The sequence below is a fragment of the Halichoerus grypus genome, chromosome 2 (assembly GCF_964656455.1).
Source record: "Halichoerus grypus chromosome 2, mHalGry1.hap1.1, whole genome shotgun sequence".
Classification (NCBI taxonomy): domain Eukaryota; kingdom Metazoa; phylum Chordata; class Mammalia; order Carnivora; family Phocidae; genus Halichoerus; species Halichoerus grypus.
The window spans coordinates 528,685-548,811 of record NC_135713.1 but is presented as its reverse complement, the minus strand read 5'-3'; the positions used below and the strand labels follow the sequence as shown (position 1 = coordinate 548,811).

Genomic DNA, 20,127 nt, shown 5'->3' with positions numbered 1-20,127 from the left:
GGGCGGCCCAGACGAGGCTGCCCCGCTGCCACCCGCGTGTGCTCTCTCCAGGACCCCTCATCTGCCAGGGCCCGCGCAGCCGCGGAGCCCGCAGGGACAGACTTCCACCGCGCCCGCCCCGCTGCTCCCCGTGACTGTGGGTAAGTGTGCGCCTCCCGCTGCCGCTCGGACCACGGGCCTGGGGGGTGACCCACGTGCCGTCCTCATGCCTGAGCAGACGTGGCCCCTGCGGTAAGTAGGATGCGCTTGCCCACCATGGAGTTCTGCCCTTGGTGCCTCCCGACTTCTCAGGGCCACTTGCAGGTGCGACGCGGGGGAGCTTCCCGGAGCCCCCCAGAGGAGCAGGGACTCGGTGTCCCCGCAGGCCTCACGCTTAGCCCCCGTGCTCTCGTGACACCGGGGCTGTTTAGCTTCCAACTACTCTCAGAACCTGAAGAATCACTCCTTCAAATTTTACAAACTCCGATGCCAGTTGAACTTTGGGGTTTCCACACATGATCACGGTGACCTCTCCGTCCTGGGAACCCCTGCAGGATGGGGTGCTGCGCCCCTATCCTTGCCGGCGCGGGCGGCCCTGGGGCTGACCCACGTCCTCGCGTCTTGCTCCTCCACAAGATAAGTGGTCTCTCCCTCTGTTGTCCCGTCACTTAGGATTTCTTCCTCAGAGTCACTGCTTTGCCTCCCCGCCCTGAGGTCCGCACGTGCCCCGATCCGACCTTCCTGGGGGTTTGATTCTTCGCAGTGTCCTTTCTGTCGGTTCACACTTCCATCTGAATGTTGCTTTTGCTCGGGAATCACGTTGTAACGCAGGGTGCTTTCCCTGTCCCAGTCCCCGCTGCGCTGGCCTTGCTGTCCATGGGGGATGCTCTCTGCGGGCCCCAGGAGTCTCACTGACCAGGGAAGCCCTGCCTGGCCCCACATCCCGAGAACGGAGCGGCCAGCCCGCAGAGAGCAGCCGAAATCTGCCCTCGTGGCAAAGTCCCCAGGACCCTCAGGCCTCCACCCACCGTGGCTGTGATGTGTCGCTCACCCATTCCCTCAGCCCGCCACCTGGCCAGAAGTGGCCATGGCTCCCTCCCAGTCCCTCGCTTCAACACCGGTGACCCCAGAAGCCCCACAGCCCGCAGGTCTTCATCCCACAGCAAGAACAGCACAACTCTCTGGGAATGTGGCATCTAGTTCTGTCCTTAAGGGAAAATTGTGGGAAGATTCTCTGAGGATTTCAGGCACATAAGAGCGTGGCATGGTCACACAGCGAGGGTCTGCTTTTCCTGCCAACTTTCCCTCTGTTTCCCCAGGGATGAGGGCCTCATCCTGATGGGCGTCTTCTTCCTGCATGTGACAGGTTTTCTGATGAGTCAGTGCCCATTTGTAAACGAAGCCCGCACTCAACTGAGGTGGTCACAGCCATGCCCGCGCTGGGGTCCTGGTAGTGCCTCTCCTGGGTCCTCGGCCCTGTGGGCCTCACACCCTCCAAGAGTGTTGCATCGCTGCTGTGGCCCGGGCAGATGCAGGACTCCCCCGGACCCTGGAGGGCCCCCCACCCGCCATCCGCCTCCAGAGCTGGGCAGCCCTGGGGTCCCCTGGCCACGCAGGCTGCAGGAGGGGTCCACACACGGCCTGGCTGTCCCCCTCCCATCTTGCAGATGGATTTGTGCAGCAGAAGCTGGAGACGGGTCGTCCCAGAAGCTGGGGGCAAGTGGGCCTCGCCCCCCCGCCTGTCCCGAGTGAATGGCTGGTCGAGGCCCCTGCACTCCTTCCAGGCGGTGGCCTGGGTCACGCTCCTCATCATGGCCATTGCCAGCTTCGGCATCTTCATTCCCTTCCTGCCGCGTAACTGGAAGTACATTGCCTACAGTGTATCCTTTACTGTGGGAGCAGGGCCTGCTGTCCGAGGGAGGCCCTGAGGGAGGCCCCGAGAGGGCCGGCCCCCAGAGCTGGCCCGTCCCCCTTGCCGCTCCGTCCTCTGCACCAAGTCACCCACAGGTGCAGCCCCTTGCCCTCTGACCCTGCTCCCCCTCTTCACCCTAAACACCCACCGTGGCCACAGCACCCCATCGATATCCTACATGTGTTCCTGTGTGGCTCACTGGCTCGGGGTCCTAGCTAAAAGCACGGGCTTGCTCGCCATCAGTTCCGGGAGAATGCTCCTGGTGGTGAGGAGCAGAGGGACCCTGGGGTGGGGCGGAGAGCCCTGAGGACAGGAAGGAGTCACACGGCCAGGGCGGACATGCAGAGAAACGGACACAGCCCCGCAACGGCCACACGTGTGGTCTCACACGCAGATGCTTGGGAAGAAGGGTTTCTTCCTCGCATTCGAGCAGCCCGTCTGGCTCAGAGGCTGAAGGGTGTGTCCCAGGGCCGTGCATGGTGTTTCATCTCAGGGTCTGTCCGCAGGTCCACAGTGGGCTGGATCCAGCTGGCTGGGGTGGGGGAGCCACGCCAGGATCAAGGGGGTGTATTTAGAGGGAGACACTAATTATAACAGTGGCCCGTCTTCAGCCGCTTGTCGCCGTGCTTTCTTGTTTGGTCCCTCTTGCGACATAGGGTGGGTGGTGGCCGGACCTGGCAGAGAGTGCGAGCTTGCCAGCCGCTAGGACCCCTGCAGAGTAGCTCCAGGTGGGCAGACGCTGGGGACGTGGATGCCCACGGGGCTGTCACGCAGGCTCCACGGTGCTGGGCCCCGCCCCCAGCCACACGGGCATCGCCCGCCTTGGTCCTTCCTCACGCCTTACCCTGTGGGTGGCGGATCCAGTTCCACCGGTGCACCCTTGTCTAGGGGCCACGCTGGTGGACTCCACCAGTGAGCCTCGGCATCCACCGTGGCCTGACGTGCAAGCCCGCCGCCTCCCCAGCACCACGCGGCCCCCGACCTGGCCGGCCTGCCCCTGCAGGGCCCGCAGAGTGTCTGGTCCACAGGAGCGGCGCCGGGGAACATGGGTCCCGTGTGCCCTGGGCATGGCCACCCCACCTCCAGGCCTCTGGTGGGGGAGGGGGGCGTGAGGCGGGGCCCAGGTACTTGTGTCTTTCACAACCAGCAAGATGGGCAGAGACCGTACCATCTCACAGCCAGCCCATCTTAAAATTTCTCCAGGGGTCCTCAAAACATGCTTTGTCAGGGGTTTTTAACCCAGAATCCAGTCACAGTTCACACTGGGCATGCGGTGATGGGTCTCCTGTCTCGGGCCCCGCGCAGCGTCCACCGGCGCCCTGCCCCGCGGTGGGCGCCCTCCCCACGGCTGGGGCAGCCTGCAGCTGGGCCTGGCCCTCCCCGTCGGAGTCACCCTCTCGCTGGGGCTTGTGAAACAGTGTCACTCCGACCGCGAGCTCAGCTCACGCTCTCGTGCAGGAGACCCACCGCCCGCAAGCTAGCGGCGGAGGGAACGGAGCCCCGGACGCCCGCAGGTGTGGGCGGGCTCTCCTGCCTCCCGCTGCCCCTCCTCATCTGTATCCTGATCCTGACTGTGGGTTTGCTCACCTGCTGGGTTAAAATCCTCATCTTCATTGTCCCTTGACCATAGCTCAGCCTGTTTGGGGCCTTTTTGAGCTGCCCGTGTTCTTTGTCCAGGGGGCCCCCGGGGGACTCACCTGTTTTCGGGCCCAGAGGGGGCTTGGGCTTGGGGCCCAGTCTCGCTGCCCCCGGCGCCAGCCCCCAGTGAGGGATTCTGGCCTGCTTGACAGGCGTCCAGGACTCAGGCTGCCCTGGGACAGGGTCTCTCTCCGCCCAGCACCCCATGGGGCAGGCGACGTCCCTCAGGCCCCTGCAGCTGGCTGGGCGCTGTGCTCTGGCCGCTGGGGGGCGCCGGTGCCCTTCGGTGCCTGCAGGGGTGGGCTGCGGCCCCAAGGAGGTGGGCTGGGCCGGGTTGCAGCCTCCGGAAGCCTCAGCACGAGAGGCGGACCCGCGGGTTCTTGGCTGACCCTCTGGGTCTGAGCTTCCCCCTCCATCCTGCAAAGGGAAGCAGCTCGGTCCCTGTTCGTAGGGTCCACGGTGCAGAGGGGCTGGCGTCTGATGGGACGTGACTTAGTCTGAGGGCCGGTGGTGTGGCCGGGCCGAGAAGCCCCCGGGGAGCTGCCGGGACCCTGCCGCTGACCTCCGGCTCTGACCCCAGCTCTGGCGTGAGGCAGACGTGCCTGGGGCAGTGGGGGCTCTGGGGGCACCTCACCTCTTCCTGCTGCAGAACCGGAAGGACGGGAGGGCCTGTGTCCTGGGCTGCGCCCGCGCCTGTTTACCAAACACAGATTGTTGCTAGGGGACCGAGGCCTCTGGGGCAGGGTTCCTGCTTACTGAGGGAGACCTCCTACCCCGTTCCTTTTGCTTTTTGTTATTCATGGGAAACTGAGACACTCTTATGAGAAGATGGCACTTGAGAGTGAGAGCGGGAACCCACCCACCCTGTGACACTTTTGGGGCTCAGCCCATGCTCACTGACATCTAGAACTTGTGACTGGCCCAGTAATGGCCAGGCAGAATGGGGCGCCTTTTGCTGGTCCATATCCTTCCTGTGGGTGACCTGGGGTCACCTTCTTGAGTGCTGGGCGGCGTTAGGTCAGACAAGCTGGTGGGCTGTGTTCTTGCTTGGACAGCTTCATGCTCCAGGAGGCTGTCGGGGGACTTGACCTACAGCATGGGGGGGGCTGGAAGCCACACCCCTTTGTTTCTGGGGGACAGGTTCTGGGGGCGGCCTGGCAAGGGCACCTGCAGGGCTCAGACATCCAGGGGAATAGGCGGCAGGCAGCTCCATGTGGCTGGCCCAGCGGCTCAGGTCAGGTGCCTCGGGCGCCTGCACTTTGAGGGTCAGAGTGTGGGCCGAGCTGTCCCCACACTGTGTCCCGGGCGGTGGTCTCGTGCGAGCCGAGTGTAGCCATGGGGGCAAAGGGCTTTGAGCACACATCCCAGCCCGGGCCTTACCTGCTGCCGTCCTGTGCTCCCTCCTGGGCACCTTGCCCGCCCGTTTCTGAGGCAGGCGGAGGAAGGGGCCACACCTGGGCCACAGCAGACTTCCTGCTGCATCGTATTGTCCTGCAGCTCAGGACGGGCTCCTGTTGCCCCGGTAACCACACAAACACGGCTCTAGGGAGCAGGTGCAGAGGGACGGGCAAGCCAGCACCATGCTGGTGTCTCCAGCTGTGACCATGAAGCCCGGCCCAGCCCCTGACCACCCGCCGGCTGCCCACACCATGCATGGAACAGGGCCATGGTCGGCTCAGCAGTGGAGTAGGGAAGGCTCACGCCCTAGCCAGCCCTGCAGGGTCTGGTGGCCACACGCAGGGCCTTGGTGTCTCTGCACCCCTTCCATGGCCCTGAGGGATCTGGTCAGTCCCTTCCTCCTGCAGGTCTCCCAGGGCCTGGCTGGTTCTCAGCTGCCCCTCCACCTGCCCCTGGCCTGGGCACCAGCCTCCCGGTCTATCTTGGCCCTCAGCTCATTCTCGTCCACCCTCCTGACAGCCACGCTCCCCCAGCAGAGCTGGCTCCCCGTCGCCTCTGTGCCCACGTCTGGCTCCCAGAGCCCTGGGTCTACACTGGTGCCTGGAGGCTAGAGAACGAGGGGCCATGAGCAGGTCTGGCCAGAAGCACTCAGGCTTGTTGTGCAGTGGCCTTCACGGAGGCAGGCCCATGCGGAGGCTGAGCGCTGTTGCCTGGTGGGCGGCAGACCCCGGACCACAACAGTGGTGGAGCATGAGAAGGACCCCACGGGGGCTGCCCGCAGAATGGAGCTATGACCCCAGCCCCTGCTCAGAGCCTGCAACCCCCTAAAATCACGGCAGAGCGTTGTGCACATGGCCGGTCATTTCCCCCACCACACCCTGGAGCCCGGCCTCTAACCCTGAGCCCTCTTGCTCGGAGCCAGTCTGGGGAAGCAGGGCAGGGCTGACAGGGAGGCGGCCTCCACCTCTTCTGTTTGGTTTCCATGGGGACGGTGTGTTGGTCCCGAGGTGGAGGAGGAGGAGAGGGTGAGATCCCAGGGCCTGGTTTTACCCTGGATGCCATGGAGGGCGTGGGTGCTGGAGGGCCGGAGGGGTCGGGGGCGGGGACGACAAGAAGAGACGGAGGCGCCCCGTAGAGACTGGGTGTGGGAGCCCTTCCTCCCCACCTTCGTTTCTTGGTGACACGCCTGCCTCCTAACCCCACATCTGCTCTTGGAGCTGCCCGAAGAACCCCCACACCTCCTTCGGCACCCAGCATGGCGCCCACCCCCTGCTGACCCTCAGGCCCCCGGCAGGCGCCTCCAGGGCCCTGCTTCCAGCGGGAAAGCCTATCTCTAGTGCGAGCGAGCATCGTCTCTCGTGGAGGAAGGAATGGGGGGCACGCTCTGTCGGCCGCAGGGGTGTGAGCGGACCGTCCTGGGACTCGGCCCTTGGCCAGGCGCACCGCTCCCGTGGCGCTGATGGCAGCCACCCTGAGTGGGCACCCTCGCTGTGTTGTCCGTGCCCGGCTGCATGTTCCTTGACACCCCTTCCCCAGGTGAACGGCGGGCTCTTCTTTCTCCACTTCTTAGTCCACTTGATTGCAGTTTCCATTGACCCGGCTGAAGCCAGCGTGAGGTTCAAGAACTACTCCAAGCCCATGCCGACCTTCGACCGGTCCAAACATGCACACGTGATCCAGAACCAGTACTGCCACCTGTGTGAGGTCACCGTGTGAGTGCCCGGGTGTGCGGGCAGGCGGTACCTCGGCTTCCCATCGGCTAGCTGGCACTGCTCTCCTTGAACAAGGAGCCGTGGCCCTCAGACGCACGGGCCCCCCCACCGATCCAGACGCCCCATCAGACCTCCGCCCGGGCTGGTCGCAGCTTCCGTGGGCGGCCTGGGAGGGAGGCCCGTGGCTCAGGGTGGGATCTGAGCCCAGCTTCCCAGCTCGATCCCTGGCACCAGGTGGCAGGCGTGGCCAGGGGAGGCCACCCCACCTGGGGCCTGGTCCTCCCAGCTGCCCGCCTCCCCCCCACAGGCGGGCGGGGGCTTGACCCTGTCGTCGTCCTGCACACGCTGCCAGCAGGCCGGTGGTCCTCAGTTCTCCCTTCCCTTCCAGGAGTGCGAAGGCCAAACACTGTAGTGCATGCAACAAGTGTGTCTCTGGCTTTGACCACCACTGCAAATGGCTCAACAACTGCGTGGGGAGCAGGAATTACTGGTGAGGGGGGCGGGGGGGGGAGCTGGGGGGGGAGAGCCAGGTGTGGGGGAGGGGAGAGCCAGGTGTGGGGGAGGGGAGAGCCAGGTGTGGGGAGCAGGAATTACTGGTGAGGGGGCGGGGGGGCTGGGGGGGGAGAGCCAGGTGTGGGGGAGGGGAGAGCCAGGTGTGGGGAGCAGGAATTACTGGTGAGGGGGGCGGGGGGGGAGCTGGGGGGGGAGAGCCAGGTGTGGGGAGCAGGAATTACTGGTGGGGGGGGCGGGGGGAGCTGGGGGGGGAGGGGAGACCCAGGTGTGGGGGAGGGGAGAGCCAGGTGTGGGGAGGGGAGAGCCAGGTGTGGGGGAGGGGAGAGCCAGGTGTGGGGAGGGGAGAGCCAGGTGTGGGGGAGGGGAGAGCCAGGTGTGGGGGAGGGGAGAGCCAGGTGTGGGGAGCAGGAATTACTGGTGAGGGGGGTGGGGGGGCTGCGGGGGGGAGAGCCAGGTGTGGGGGAGGGGAGAGCCAGGTGTGGGGAGCAGGAATTACTGGTGAGGGGGGAGGGGGGGCTGGGGGGAGGGGAGAGCCAGGTATGGGGAGCAGGAATTACTGGTGGGGGGGCGGGGGGAGCTGGGGGGGAGGGGAGAGCGAGGTGTGGGGGAGGGGAGAGCCAGGTGTGGGGAGGGGAGAGCCAGGTGTGGGGGAGGGGAGACCCAGGTGTGGGGAAGGGGAGAGCCAGGTGTGGGGAGCAGGAATTACTGGTGAGGGGGAAGCTGGTGGGGAGGGGAGACCCAGGTGTGGGGGAGGGGAGAGCCAGGTGTGGGGAGCAGGAATTACTGGTGAGGGGGGGCGGGGGGGCGGGGGGGAGGGGAGAGCCAGGTGTGGGGGAGGGGAGAGCCAGGTGTGGGGAGCAGGAATTACTGGTGAGGGGGCAGGGGGGAGCTGGGGGGGAGGGGAGACCCAGGTGTGGGGGAGGGGAGAGCCAGGTGTGGGGAGCAGGAATTACTGGTGGGGGGGGCAGGGGGGAGCTGGGGGGAGGGGAGACCCAGGTGTGGGGGAGGGGAGAGCCAGGTGTGGGGAGCAGGAATTACTGGTGAGGGGGGGTGGGGGGGCTGGGGGGGAGGGGAGAGCCAGGTGTGGGGGAGGGGAGAGCCAGGTGTGGGGAGCAGGAATTACTGGTGGGGGGGGCAGGGGGGAGCTGAGGGGGAGGGGAGAGCCAGGTGTGGGGGAGGGTGAGGAGTCCAGGGCCCCAAGAGAGGGCTTCTGCAGGCTGGGGGCCTCATGGGTGAGGGGGTGAGGGCCATGGCAGTGAGGGGTCACGTGCTGTCCTCTGTCCTCCTCGTGTGGTCTGGAGTCACCCCTGGATGTGTGAGGTCCAACCCATGGGAAGGGGCGCGGGCTGAGCTGCCTCGTCCTTGACCCGCTGGCCTTGGCCCGGCCACATTCTCCCAGTGAGGCTGTCTGAGCACAGAGGATGGGGGCCCAGGCTGCACTGGGAGCGAGCGTCCAGGCCTGGACGGGCTCAGGTGCAGGGCCCGTGAGCATCGCCAGGACCCCACGGGCTGGGGCCTGGGCCCTGAGTGGCCAGGAGGGGCAGCAGAGCTCCCTGCACTCATTCGCACTGGCCCGCGCTGGCTGGTGACGCGGCCGCCAAGGGGCTCCCCTGCTTCCCCACCATCCCGTGGCAGACGTGCCGCGTGCACCCAGTCCTGGAGCTGGAAGACCATGTGAGAAATGCGCGGCTGGCTCAGGCCTGAAGAGGATCGCTGCTTTGAGCAGAAGGAAATACAAAGCTCTCATAATTAGAAAAACCCAATCAGCACTGGGGGACTGGGGGTGCCTGGGAGCCCCCGTCCCACCTCCTCCCTACAGAAGAGAAGCCCTGGGCTAGCGAGGGTGGGGCGGGCCGCCTCCTCACACTAGCAGGGCTCTCTTCTCCTCTGGACGCACCTCCTCAAGGCCTTGCTGCCGCGAGCTGATGACCTTGAGGCCCAGTCAGCCGTCGGGGGACAGGGGAGGCCCTGCAGGACTGAGTGGGCCAGGCCCCACGGGGCACGCAGGGTGGAGCTCAGAGGGCCTGACGGGGCTCCAGGCACAGCAGGCTGAGGGGGTTCCCAGCAGGGCGAGAAGCCCCTCGACCATGGGTGAGCCCCAGCAGCCGTCCTGGCAGCCACTGTGCAGGGTCGGCAGGAGGGAGCAGGTGCCTGGCACACAGCAAGGTGGGGGCTGTGTTCCTCGGAAGGAGCACGCAGAGGTGAGGCAGGGGTCAGGGTGAGCACAGGGCCGCCGTCCGTGTGCATCTGCCCCAGATTCCCTCCTGTTCCTTCGACCATCCAGCAGAAAAAGCAAGAGGGAGTGACTGCCTTTAAATGACGGTTTGTCCAAAAAAGTGGGCAAAGCCTAACAAGCCAGCGAACCAGGTCTTCACAGAGAAAGGGCTGGATTAGGTGCTGAGGTGCCCCAGATGCAGGAATCAGGGAAGGAAGCGATGCTTCGTGTCCTGAACATCGGTTGGACAGGCTTTGGCCCCCACCCCATCGGGAACGCTGCCTCTTGCCAGGTGACAGCAGGACAGGATGGCCGAGGGGCTTCCAGCCTGGAGGGGCTCCCTGGGGACCAGAGCCAGGTGTGGGGCCAGGCCTGTGCCCCCTGCAGCTTGGGGACACACAGGAAGCTGGGCCTGTGTAGGATTGCGCAGGAGACGCACCTCGGGGGGCTTAGTGAGGGGCCACGATGCGACGGCCCTCGAGCCAGCAGCTCCCCAGGACCCCAGGGCCATGCTCCACATGCACCCGACCCTTTGGGAATGCTCACGTTTTAGCTCTCCACCTAAAGATGTGTGTAAAGAACCCTCAAGAAGTTCTGGAAAAGCATCATGGAATCAACTGAATTCCAGCTGAAGAAAACACGTTGAGATTGAAAATGTTGAAGGAGTGGCTTCCTTCAACATCACAACAGCAGAAAGCCCGGAGGAAGACCGTGCCGTGGGAGCATATTCCAAGAATTGCCGACCACAGTTTATTTTCTGGATGGATGGATCATTCTCTGGGTCTTCTGAGCCAGGCAAGGGGGCAGGAGTGGTTTTGGTCTAATGCCAAAGCACAAGATGTCAATTGTGCCCAAAAGTGTGCCTGGCCCCAGGGAGGGTGTGTGGAGATGACCCACCGTGAGCTGTACTCGGCCAGGCACCTGTCCTGGTGCCCCCTGGCCTCCCCGACCCAACCTGGCTTCAGTGCCCCTGACGCAAGGACAGCACCAGGACCCCCACCACGAGGAGGAACCGCCAGGTGCTCTTCCAGAGGGACTAGGCTTTGAGCTGGACCTGTCTTGCCTGCTTTCCATCCTGCCTACACTGCTGCACGCACACCCTGAAGTTTTCCTGAAAGAGGAGACAAATGTGTTTTCCTTGGCCACTCAGAGCAAACGGTAGAATACAAGAAAATGCTTTCAAGTGTAAAAAGTACCTCAAACGATCTGCAGATAATACTGGGGTTACTTGCTCTACCAGCTTTTGAAGTAGCAAATCCGTTATGCCATAGTTAGGATACAAACAGAACAATAGAAAGAGTGAAATTAATTTAAAAAAACCAAAACCATCCGATTCTGTTCAGTGGCAGCGGTCACGACCCCAACTCCAAGCTAAGAGCCACAAGGGCTCATTGTCCACAATTCTGTGACCGGGTGGGAGCCCCCGGTGAGCAGCGGCCGGGATGTGGGGGATCCGTGCCCGCCCGCCCCACGTGGCCCAGAGCCTCTGTGTCCCTCCCTGTGAGCCAGGGTGGCCCCTCCTCACCCCTTGTGGGGGTTGAAGGGGAGCGCGTCTGTAAGCCATGAGGCACAGAAAACGGAGGTGCCGTCGGGACGGCCACAAAAAGCAGCGTCCCCTGGAGAGCTCCAAAGAGGCTCGAGGGACAGGAGACGGGAAGAAGGCTGGGTCTTGGGTTCGGGGCCGGGGACACCCCGCGCGGGTTGCCGCACTCCCGGGGCTGTGGGTCAGCCGGCCCTGAGCCCGGCTTACCTCTGCCTCTCCCGCAGGTACTTCTTCTTCTCCGTGGCCTCCGCCTCGGCCGGCCTGCTCTGCCTGATCATCATCCTGCTCTACATCTTCATCCAGTTCCTCATCGACCAGGAGGAGCTCCGCACGCACCCCTACTACGAAAGTACATGTGGCCCCTCTGTGGCCTTGTTTCCTCTTGGGTCACTCGCAAGTGTTAGCCTGTCCCTCCAGCCGCCTCGGCGGTCAAGCCTTCCTTCTGGGGGGCGTCAGCCTGGCCTGCCCCCGGCTGGGTGAGCGGCGTGGCTGGGCAGCGGCAGGTTCAGGGCCCGCGGGTGCTGGTTGCTCAGAGACCGTGCTCCCAGGTAGTGCCAGGCGTTGGAGGGGGCCCTCTGCCCCATCACCCTGCAGCTGGTCTGGGTGGGGAGCAGGGACAGGTGGGAGGACAGGGCTGCCTGGGGACGGGTTCTGGCTGATGTGTGGCTGCAGGTCTCTGCTAAGTGGTGCAGGAGCCTGGCCTTGGGAACAGATGTGGGATTGGATGGGGCCTCAAAGTTATGTCCGTGATCTCACCCCTGGACCTGGGACTGTGACCTTATTTGGGGAAAGGGTCTTTACAGATGTGATTAAGGATCCTGAAATGATCGTAGGTTACCCGGGAGTGTGTGTGGAGGGGTGCTGGGTCCATTGAGAATATCTGTATAAGAGACTGGAGGGACACGGCCACAGCCCAGGGGTGCCTGGAGGCCCAGGAGCTGGAAGATTGAGGACAGATCCTCCCCTACAGCCGTGGAGGGAGCTGGCCCTGCTACACCCTGACTTCCTGGCTCCATCTCTGTTGTTTAAACTGCCCAGTCTGTGGCCATCGGTCACAGCAGCCCCAGACACTGACGCAGGGAGGACTCCCGGGGACGGCCTCCTTTGTCTGTCCTGAGTGCCCAGGGACCTCAGCCCTTAGGGTGCAGAGCAAGGCTGCCTTTCTCAGCCCAGGCCTCTCTCCAGAGTGCATCATGGCCCAGCACATAGAGCAGGAAAACAGAGGACCTTGTCGCTCAGCTCAGAATGTTCCAGGGACCCGCACTCGGCCCAGGCTCCAACATCTCTGTAAGGCCCAGCATCGGGCTCCAAAGCGGGTGTGGACAGTGCCCTCCTCCCAGAAAAGTGAGCAGCCCGCAGAGCCAGTGATGATCTGCTGGTGGGACCGAGCCCCCACGCCTCCCTTCTCCAGAGCCTGCGCCATTGGAGGGGTCCCGCTGCCGTGCAGCCTCTTCCTGGGGGGCTGTGCCCTGTGCACCTTCACCCCGAGGCCCGCACAGCACGTTGTGGCATGGACTTTCTGACCTGCATCTGCTCCGAAATGCATCCGGGTTATTTCTACGGTAAAAGGGAACAGCAGGGGTCTCGTTGAGGCCAGGCCCCACTCAGAGGATGTGCACACAGCCAGCTGGAGGCCTCTGCCTGCCACCCCTCCTGACAGTCTCCACATGCAGCCTCAGCCAGAGGGCTAGCCGGAGCCGGCAGCCTCCAGAACAGTCAAGGCTGGGCACTGGGGCTTCCACGTGTGGGCCCGCCCCACCACGTGGCTTCTCAATGCCCCTACACACTGCACCTGGTGAGCAGCGACCTCAGCACACCCCAGTGCCCAGAGCAGCACCTCTGCGCGTTTCCTGATGGCCTCCCGACATGGGCGTTAGCTGGGCAGGCACTGCTGTGCACTGTGAGGACATAGGGCAGGGTGACCCTGGCCTGTCTCTGGGACTTGCAGGCTCTGGAACCACAGTGGGACCAGCTCTACGTGAATGCCTGAAGACTGAGGCAATCTCCTGGGTTTGCTGTTCCAGAAGATTCCACGAGGCTGCTTAACCACAATTCCCTGGGACACTTTGCTGTCATTGGTGGGAACTCATTGAAACATCACCAGCTAAAGGGACAAGCGTGCAGTCCGCCACCCCACGGTCCAGCCAGCCCCACGCACGCACGCGGCCACACAACACAGTGGGCCTGGCAGCCACCGTTTGGGGCGTCACATAAGGGACTGGAGTCAGGGCATTTCAGCCGGAATTCCACCTCATGGGCCTGCCTGCAGATTCATCAGTGCTTTTCTTACACTTAAGTTTGGGGCACAGAGGACCATGTTCTGGAATTGCCCCAAGGCGCTGGCTACAGCCTTCTGGTCCTCTGTGACAGTGGCTGGTTGAGAATGGGGAAGGTCCAGCAAGGACCAGCGAGGACCTGGCTGATGGGCAGGGTGGGTGTTGGGGCCAGGCAGGGGTCCAGGCTCTGGGACCTGGACACTTAGTTAACTTCCTCCAGCCCCATAAAGTGGGATTGTCAGGGGGCTGCAAGGGCACTTAGGTAGGGCAGGGCACACACCTGGGCAAGGAAGAAGAGCTCCCTTGGGCTGGTTTCCTTCTCCCACCACTGAGCTCTGTCTCCCGAGGAGAGGTGCAGCCATGCCCCGGGTGCTGGACATGGTGCATGTCTCCCTTGCTTCCACAGAGGTCTCCAACAAGAACACTTGGATGCTCTTCCTCCCCCTTTTCCCTGTAAAGACAAAGACTCCAGTGGTCCTGGGCATTGGGGTGTTCGTGCTGCTGTTGGACGTCGTCAGCCTCCTGCTGCTTGGGCACCTGCTTATCTTCCACCTCTACCTAAGTATGTGTCCCAGCCCCTTGAGTTCACATGTGTCCCAAGGCAGAAGACTGCTTAGCTGGCCCCTGCCAGAAATGAGCACAAAAGACAAATCACAGGATGGGAAGAGACACCCCTCGAGGGACAGCAGGGCTCGTTCTGTTCTGAGGCCTGCAGAGACCATGAGAGGGGTTTTCAGAGCAAGTTAGAATGTTCAGAGATAAAGGAGCAGAATCTGAGGCAGGAACAGGGCACCTTGAAAAAAGAACAGGGGATTTAGAAAAGCACCAAATCCTAACAATGAGAAACAGTCAACCAATGACAGGGTATCTGCTAACCACACTCACCGCAGGGAGCCTGGTTTTCTGATGTCCACACAGCACTGGCGCTGCAGGCTCCACTGCTTCCTGGCACGGGGGGTGAGGGCAGGACTTCTGCACCCCGTGAAGCCCTTCCTTGAATGTACCTTACTCCGTGTGGCCTCTGTGTGGGAGAGGGCAGCACCAGCGGGCTCTATGTGGCTGCTGGGCTGGTCTGTGCAGGCAGTGTCCTCATGTCCTCTGTGGAGCCAGGGCCAGATCGGCCCAGGCCCTTCCTAAAGCTTCTGCACACTGGCCGAGGGGGACAGGGGTACATTTGGGGACAGTGTCCCAGTCACAGCGTTCATGATAGCCAGCAGGTGGCAAGTTGGGCAGGTCCAGAAGCCTGCTGCAGCCACTCAGGATGGACGGAAGCAAGACTGGAGAACAAGTCCACGGGACTCACGGCTACCTGGAGATCTGAGGAGAGGGACCAAAGGGCCCCAACTCAGGCACCCGGGAGGGTAGTGGTGCCATGGTCACTGTGGGGGCATGCACAGGAGACCCCTGGAAGGGAGAAGCACAATGAGCTTAGGGCTCAAGGTGTCGCTTAGAGGGGATTTGGACATCAAAGAACAGACTTCTAGAACAAAGTTGGGATATTAGCTCTTGTTAGTTAGAGTAAAATTCCCCTAAAATGTAGCTGCTTGAAACAACAGAGTTAGTGCCTCGCAGTTTCTGTGGGTCCCCCGGCCCTGCTCTTCCATCAGGTGCCGGGAGGGGCCGCGGTCTCATCCGATAGGGGAGGATCCACTTCCAGGCTCATCACCAGAGCAGTGGCAGGTCAGTTCCTGACCTCAGTTCCTTGTGAGTTGGTGGCCAGTGCCTCCCGCCGCTCCTCGTCATGTGGATGCTCCAACACAGAGCATCTTAGCATCTTACAATGGTGCAGCTGGCTTCAGCTGGGCAGACAAGAGAGAGGCAAGAGAGGGAGCAAGACAGAGCCAGCCTTTTAACCCAGTCATGGAAGTGACGCCCCATCACCTCTTCTGCAAGGCACTGGGGTCAGCCTGCTCTCTAGGGGATGGGACTACATGAATGCCCTGAAGTGGGGGGACTGCTGGGGGACACATCAGAAACTGCCAGCCACTGGATGCTTCATTCCGAAGCTTGGGAAAAGGACACCCAGACGAGTCTGCAGCACATGAGTAGGAGTGGGAACGTTGGTGAGGGCCAGATCTCCCGGGAAGACATGCAGATGTGGGAGTGCCAGCAGCAGGGGTGTGGGGAAAGCCACCTTCACACAAGCGGGAGAGAGAGCATCCCAAAGGGCAGTGGCCCCGAGCTCTGGTGTTAGAGCTGCTAAGGCTGGAGGGAACACGGTGGACCCTCCCTCAGTGCACACTGTGCTCTGGCTCAACTGGATCTCCTCTTGTTACTGTCAGATGATGAGTGTGAGCTCTGGGAAACACACAGTTGTGCTTACTGTCTGATGGTGATGGTAGCTGTGCAAATCCATGCAAAAGAGTGAGTGTTTTCACTAGCATGTAACCAAGTGCAAGTTTATACCCTCCAACAGATACAGATTCTGAGGGAGTGTGAAGAATGCAGTAAGAACCAGGTGGAGTTAATTGAGAAAGAGAAGCCAAAGCAAACAAAAACAAAAGCGCTTGTACAAACCACCCAGGGAAGGGGATGGGCTGCATTCTGCAGGAGCTCACTCCACCTGGGAAGAAGCCTCTGAGGGCTCCAAGGGGGTGTGTGGAGCGGCCCCCCCTCCGTCTGCTCCTCGAACTGCAAATAGGCTTCTGTGGGTGGCCTTCTCACTTTCCAGAAATAATTAGAAGCCATCTGTCCTCATGTTTGTTGGTTTTAGGAAAAGAGAAATGGGAAGTTGGGCACCTCCACTGAAGCACATGGCTGAAACAGGCACAGAACCCATTTCATGAAGAGTGCTGTCCACCGAGAGGTCTCAGATGCTCTTTCAGTGACCTGGGGTGCTGCTACCACGAGGCTGGAGCCAGTGGCTCAGCCCAGCTGAGCTGGGCACAGCCTTCAGTGGAGGTCCATGTTGACTCTGCAGGCCTGGGAGGCAGGCAGGGCAGCTGTTCCTGGGGTGGGGGGGCCGCAGGCCTTGGCGGTGTGAGGAGCTGCTGTCTGCTACCCACAGGCCAGATGGGCTCTGGTGTGGCCATCAGCAGCGCCCCAGTGCTCCAGGTTAGGAAGCAGCTCCCAGCACCCTGGGGGGAGCTCTGGAAGGCCGGGTTGTGGCACGCAGGCCGCTCTGCTTGTGTAATTGCTTGTTTCCTCCTCTCTCCTGTCTAGTGGCCAAGAAGTTGAGCACATTTGATTACATGACACAGGGCCGCCAGCAACAGACTCCAAAAGCTTCAGCAGAAAAGGAAGAGCTGTCCTTCCAAATAGGATTCCCACAGGTACCAGGTGTCCCTCTGCTTCACCATTCATATTATCTAGGCCTGGGACAATGCCCAGGGTCACCTTGCAGCTGGGACTTCTCAACCACAATCCTTTGTTTCTTTTTTTTTTTAAAGATTTTATTTATTTATTTGAGAGAGAGAGAGAATGAGAGACAGAGAGCATGAGAGGAAGAAGGGTCAGAGGGAGAAGCAGACTCCCTGCCAAGCAGGGAGCCCGATGCGGGACTCGATCCCGGGGCTCCAGGATCATGACCTGAGCCGAAGGCAGTCGCTTAACCGACTGAGCCACCCAGGCGCCCACAATCCTTTGTTTCTATGTTGGCACAGTCCTCTGAGTCTGTGTCTGTGTGTATATGTGAGTCTGCATGGTGTGAGATGCAGTGCATGTGTGGTTGTGTGTGTATGTGTGTTTGGTGTGAGATGCAGTGCATGTGTGGTTGTGTGTGTATGTGTGTTTGGAGTGATGCAGTGCATGCTTGTGTGTGTGACTGTATGAGTGTGCATGATGTGTGTGATTCAGCGCATGTGTGTGTGGTTGTGTGTGCATGATGTGTGTGGCTGTGTGTGCATGTGTGTGTGATACAGTATGTGTATATATGTTGTGTGTGATGCAGTATGTGTATGTGCATGGTGCGTACAATGCAGTGCATGTGTGTGTGTTTGGTGTGCGCTGTGCATGTGTGTTATATCATTTCTACATTCACTATCTATAAAATCAAGCCAGCGGGGCTGACTCCTTTTAGGCCCACATATTTCCACAGCTGCTTCTTATCAAAATTAAAAACATTTGCTTTTCAGAAGGTCACCATTAAGAAAATGAAAATATAAGCCACAGGCATAAATGAAATACTTATAAATCATACACTTGTGTCCAGAAAATAAAAAGAACTTTCAAAATTCAATTATAAGAAAATGACCCAGTGCTTTAATTTTTTAAATGGGCAAAAGATTTGAACAAACTATTCTCCAAGGAGGGTCTATGGGTGGCAAATAAGCACACAAAAGATGGTCAACATCATTTACCACTAAGAAAACACAAAACGACAGTAAGATACCATTACACACCCACTGGAATGCCTGTAATCAGAAGGATGAACAGTAACAAGTGTTGGTGAAGCTGTAGAGATAGAAGTCTCATACATTGCTATTGGGGAGATCCAATTAGATCACTTTGATAAGAAGTTTGGCATTTTCTTAAAAAGTAAAATCTAGGGATGCCCGGGTGGCTCAGTCGGTTAAGCAGTGGCCTTCGGCTCAGGTCACAATCCCAGGGTCCTGGGATGGAGCTCCTCATCGGGCTTCCTGCCCATAGGGGAGCCTGCCTCTCCCTCTCCCTCTGTCACTCACCCTGCTTGTGCTCTCTCTCTGTCAAATAAATAAATAAAATCTTTTTTAAAAAGTAAAATCTATACTTACCATTTAAGTGGGCAATCCCACTCCCAGTTTCTTACCTAATAGAAGTGAAAACACGGGTATTCCTGTAACAAGGGTGCTATCCCCCAGTGAGATCATTTCCCAGGACCCAGGAGACTCTGAGGTACCATTACTCAAAATTAACTAATAACTGACTTGAATTTTGTATAATAAGTTCACTGTCAACAGTTTTTTTCACTTTATGAATTTTATCGCCCACAGCAAGCAGGTGATGAGCAGAGTTCATCTGTACACAGGTAAGTTTGTAAGCTTACTAGAGTTGTTTTATCTGTTTGGAAAATACTATACGCTCTTAAGAGTTTTGCTTTAAAAAGTCTTCTTTACTCCAAGGTTATACTGATATCCTCCATATTCCTTGCTAATATTTTCATCATTTTTATTCACTCTTTGTATTTTGGTTTCCAAGCTATCCTGAATTTGTTTTTGTGTTCACGAAGACAGGGCTTAATTACCCTAGCCAGGGCCAAGGGCATGGTGCGCCCTGCTCCCCTGGGAGACCCTCTTCCGGGCGCGCCCGCCCTGAACGTCCGGCAGGTGAAACACCCCCCCTTGGCATTTTTAAATTTTTCATTGCTCTTGACAATTCTTTCACGTTTTTATCTTTCCATGTAAGCTCTAAAATCCCTTTGTGCAGTTCCAAGACGCAGAGTTCAAAGTGGAGTTACATTAAACACTCCCTTGCCATGGGAGGGAGCGAGGCCACGGGGTCACAGCTCCACGCCCCGAACCGCCCCGGAAGTCGGTCTCCCCCGGGGGAGCGGGCCGGAAGTGCCGCCGCACGCCGCGAGGTGTACGCGGAAGTTGGTCCTGCGCGGAAAGCTGCGCGGGGCGGCTTTCGCGTTCGGGCGGAGTGGGGCGGGGAGGACGGGCCGCGCCCGCTCACGCACGACCCGGTGTCTAGCGGGGAAGGGGCGTTCGCTCCAAATACCCCGCTTCTCCCTTCTGCGTCTGTTTCCCTGGACACCGGGTAGCGATACTGCTGTGAAACCCCGGGTCCTTTAGAGTTTCACTGGCAGCGTCGCCTCGCTGTGGTCCTTTACGTGCCATCTGAGCACGTTCCCTCGCCCTGTCCAGCTGCGTGCGAGCCGCCTCCAGGAACAACCGAGACTAAACCCGGTTTCGGACAGTCGGTGCAGACGCAGCGCGCGGGCTGGGGACCTGCAGAAGGGGTGCGCGCGCCGCGCAGGGGCCCGGGGACCCGCAGAAGTCGGGGTGCGCGCGCCGCGCAGGGGGTCGGGGACCCGCAGAAGTCGGGGTGCGCGCGCCGCGCAGGGGCCCGGGGACCCGCAGAAGTCGGGGTGCGCGCGCCGCGCAGGGGCCCGGGGACCCGCAGAAGTCGGGGTGCGCGCGCCGCGCAGGGGCCCGGGGACCCGCAGAAGTCGGGGTGCGCGCGCCGCGCAGGGGCCCGGGGACCCGCAGAAGTCGGGGTGCGCGCGCCGCGCAGGGCCCGGGGACCCGCAGAAGTCGGGGTGCGCGCGCCGCGCAGGGCCCGGGGACCCGCGGAAGTCCCGGGGTGGACGCGTCCCAGGGGCAGGAGACGCAGAAGTCGGGGTGCGCGCGCCGCGCAGGGCCCGGGGACCCGCGGAAGTCCCGGGGTGGACGCGTCCCAGGGGCAGGAGACGCAGAAGCCCGGTGCGACGCAGCACAGGGCGGGGGACCTGAAGAAGTGCAGGTGTGCAAGGCAGACAAGGGCTGGGGACCTGCAGTCACTCGCAGCACCTCGCGCTGCAGCCACTTCTGGCGCTCTGAGTAGTGTCTTCCAAGTTCCATTTTTAATATTCTTTTGTGAGTTATACACACACTGCTTTGTTTTTTATGAAATTATCATATTGTGCAACTCTTTAAAAGCCCTTTTTAAAAATTCCATATACCTTCCACATTGTTAAAAGAAAAAGAAACATGATTTTTATGAATAGAAGTTATTTTGTCCTTGGGAGGAACCATATTCCTCATTTCTGGAATATTTATTTTCAATTTAGTGTTGTCTTCTCCAACAGGAAAATGAGCTAACTTGCACTGTTGAAAGGCCCGTTGTTGAAGTGTAGTACAAACCTCTGGGTGCGCTGGGCAGTAGGGAACAGTGGCCTGTCTTGATTGCACAAGTGTCCCTAGAGGAACCTGATAGCCGGAGAGTCCCCTGCCTGGACACTCACAGCCTTATGTTTCAGGCCAAGCCTGCTGTGGCATGTCAGGGTCTCAGTTTCTAGAGATCAAGGAATATGTTTAAATCAC

At 60.6% G+C, this 20,127-nt stretch overlaps 1 protein-coding gene across 1 annotated transcript in view; it reads left to right on the top strand.

Annotated features, from left to right (window-relative positions):
• Window positions 1–20,127, top strand: part of LOC118526916 (uncharacterized) — a 43,724-nt gene that overhangs the window by 279 nt on the left and 23,318 nt on the right. Inside the window, exons 2-8 of the mRNA XM_078066531.1 lie at window positions 52–1,859; window positions 6,464–6,639; window positions 7,028–7,129; window positions 11,135–11,259; window positions 13,593–13,748; window positions 16,349–16,458; window positions 18,097–18,131. Of these exons, the coding sequence (XP_077922657.1) occupies window positions 1,509–1,859; window positions 6,464–6,639; window positions 7,028–7,129; window positions 11,135–11,259; window positions 13,593–13,748; window positions 16,349–16,458; window positions 18,097–18,131 (1,055 nt within the window). The 5' untranslated portion in view covers window positions 52–1,508. The remainder of the gene's footprint in view (window positions 1–51; window positions 1,860–6,463; window positions 6,640–7,027; window positions 7,130–11,134; window positions 11,260–13,592; window positions 13,749–16,348; window positions 16,459–18,096; window positions 18,132–20,127) is intronic.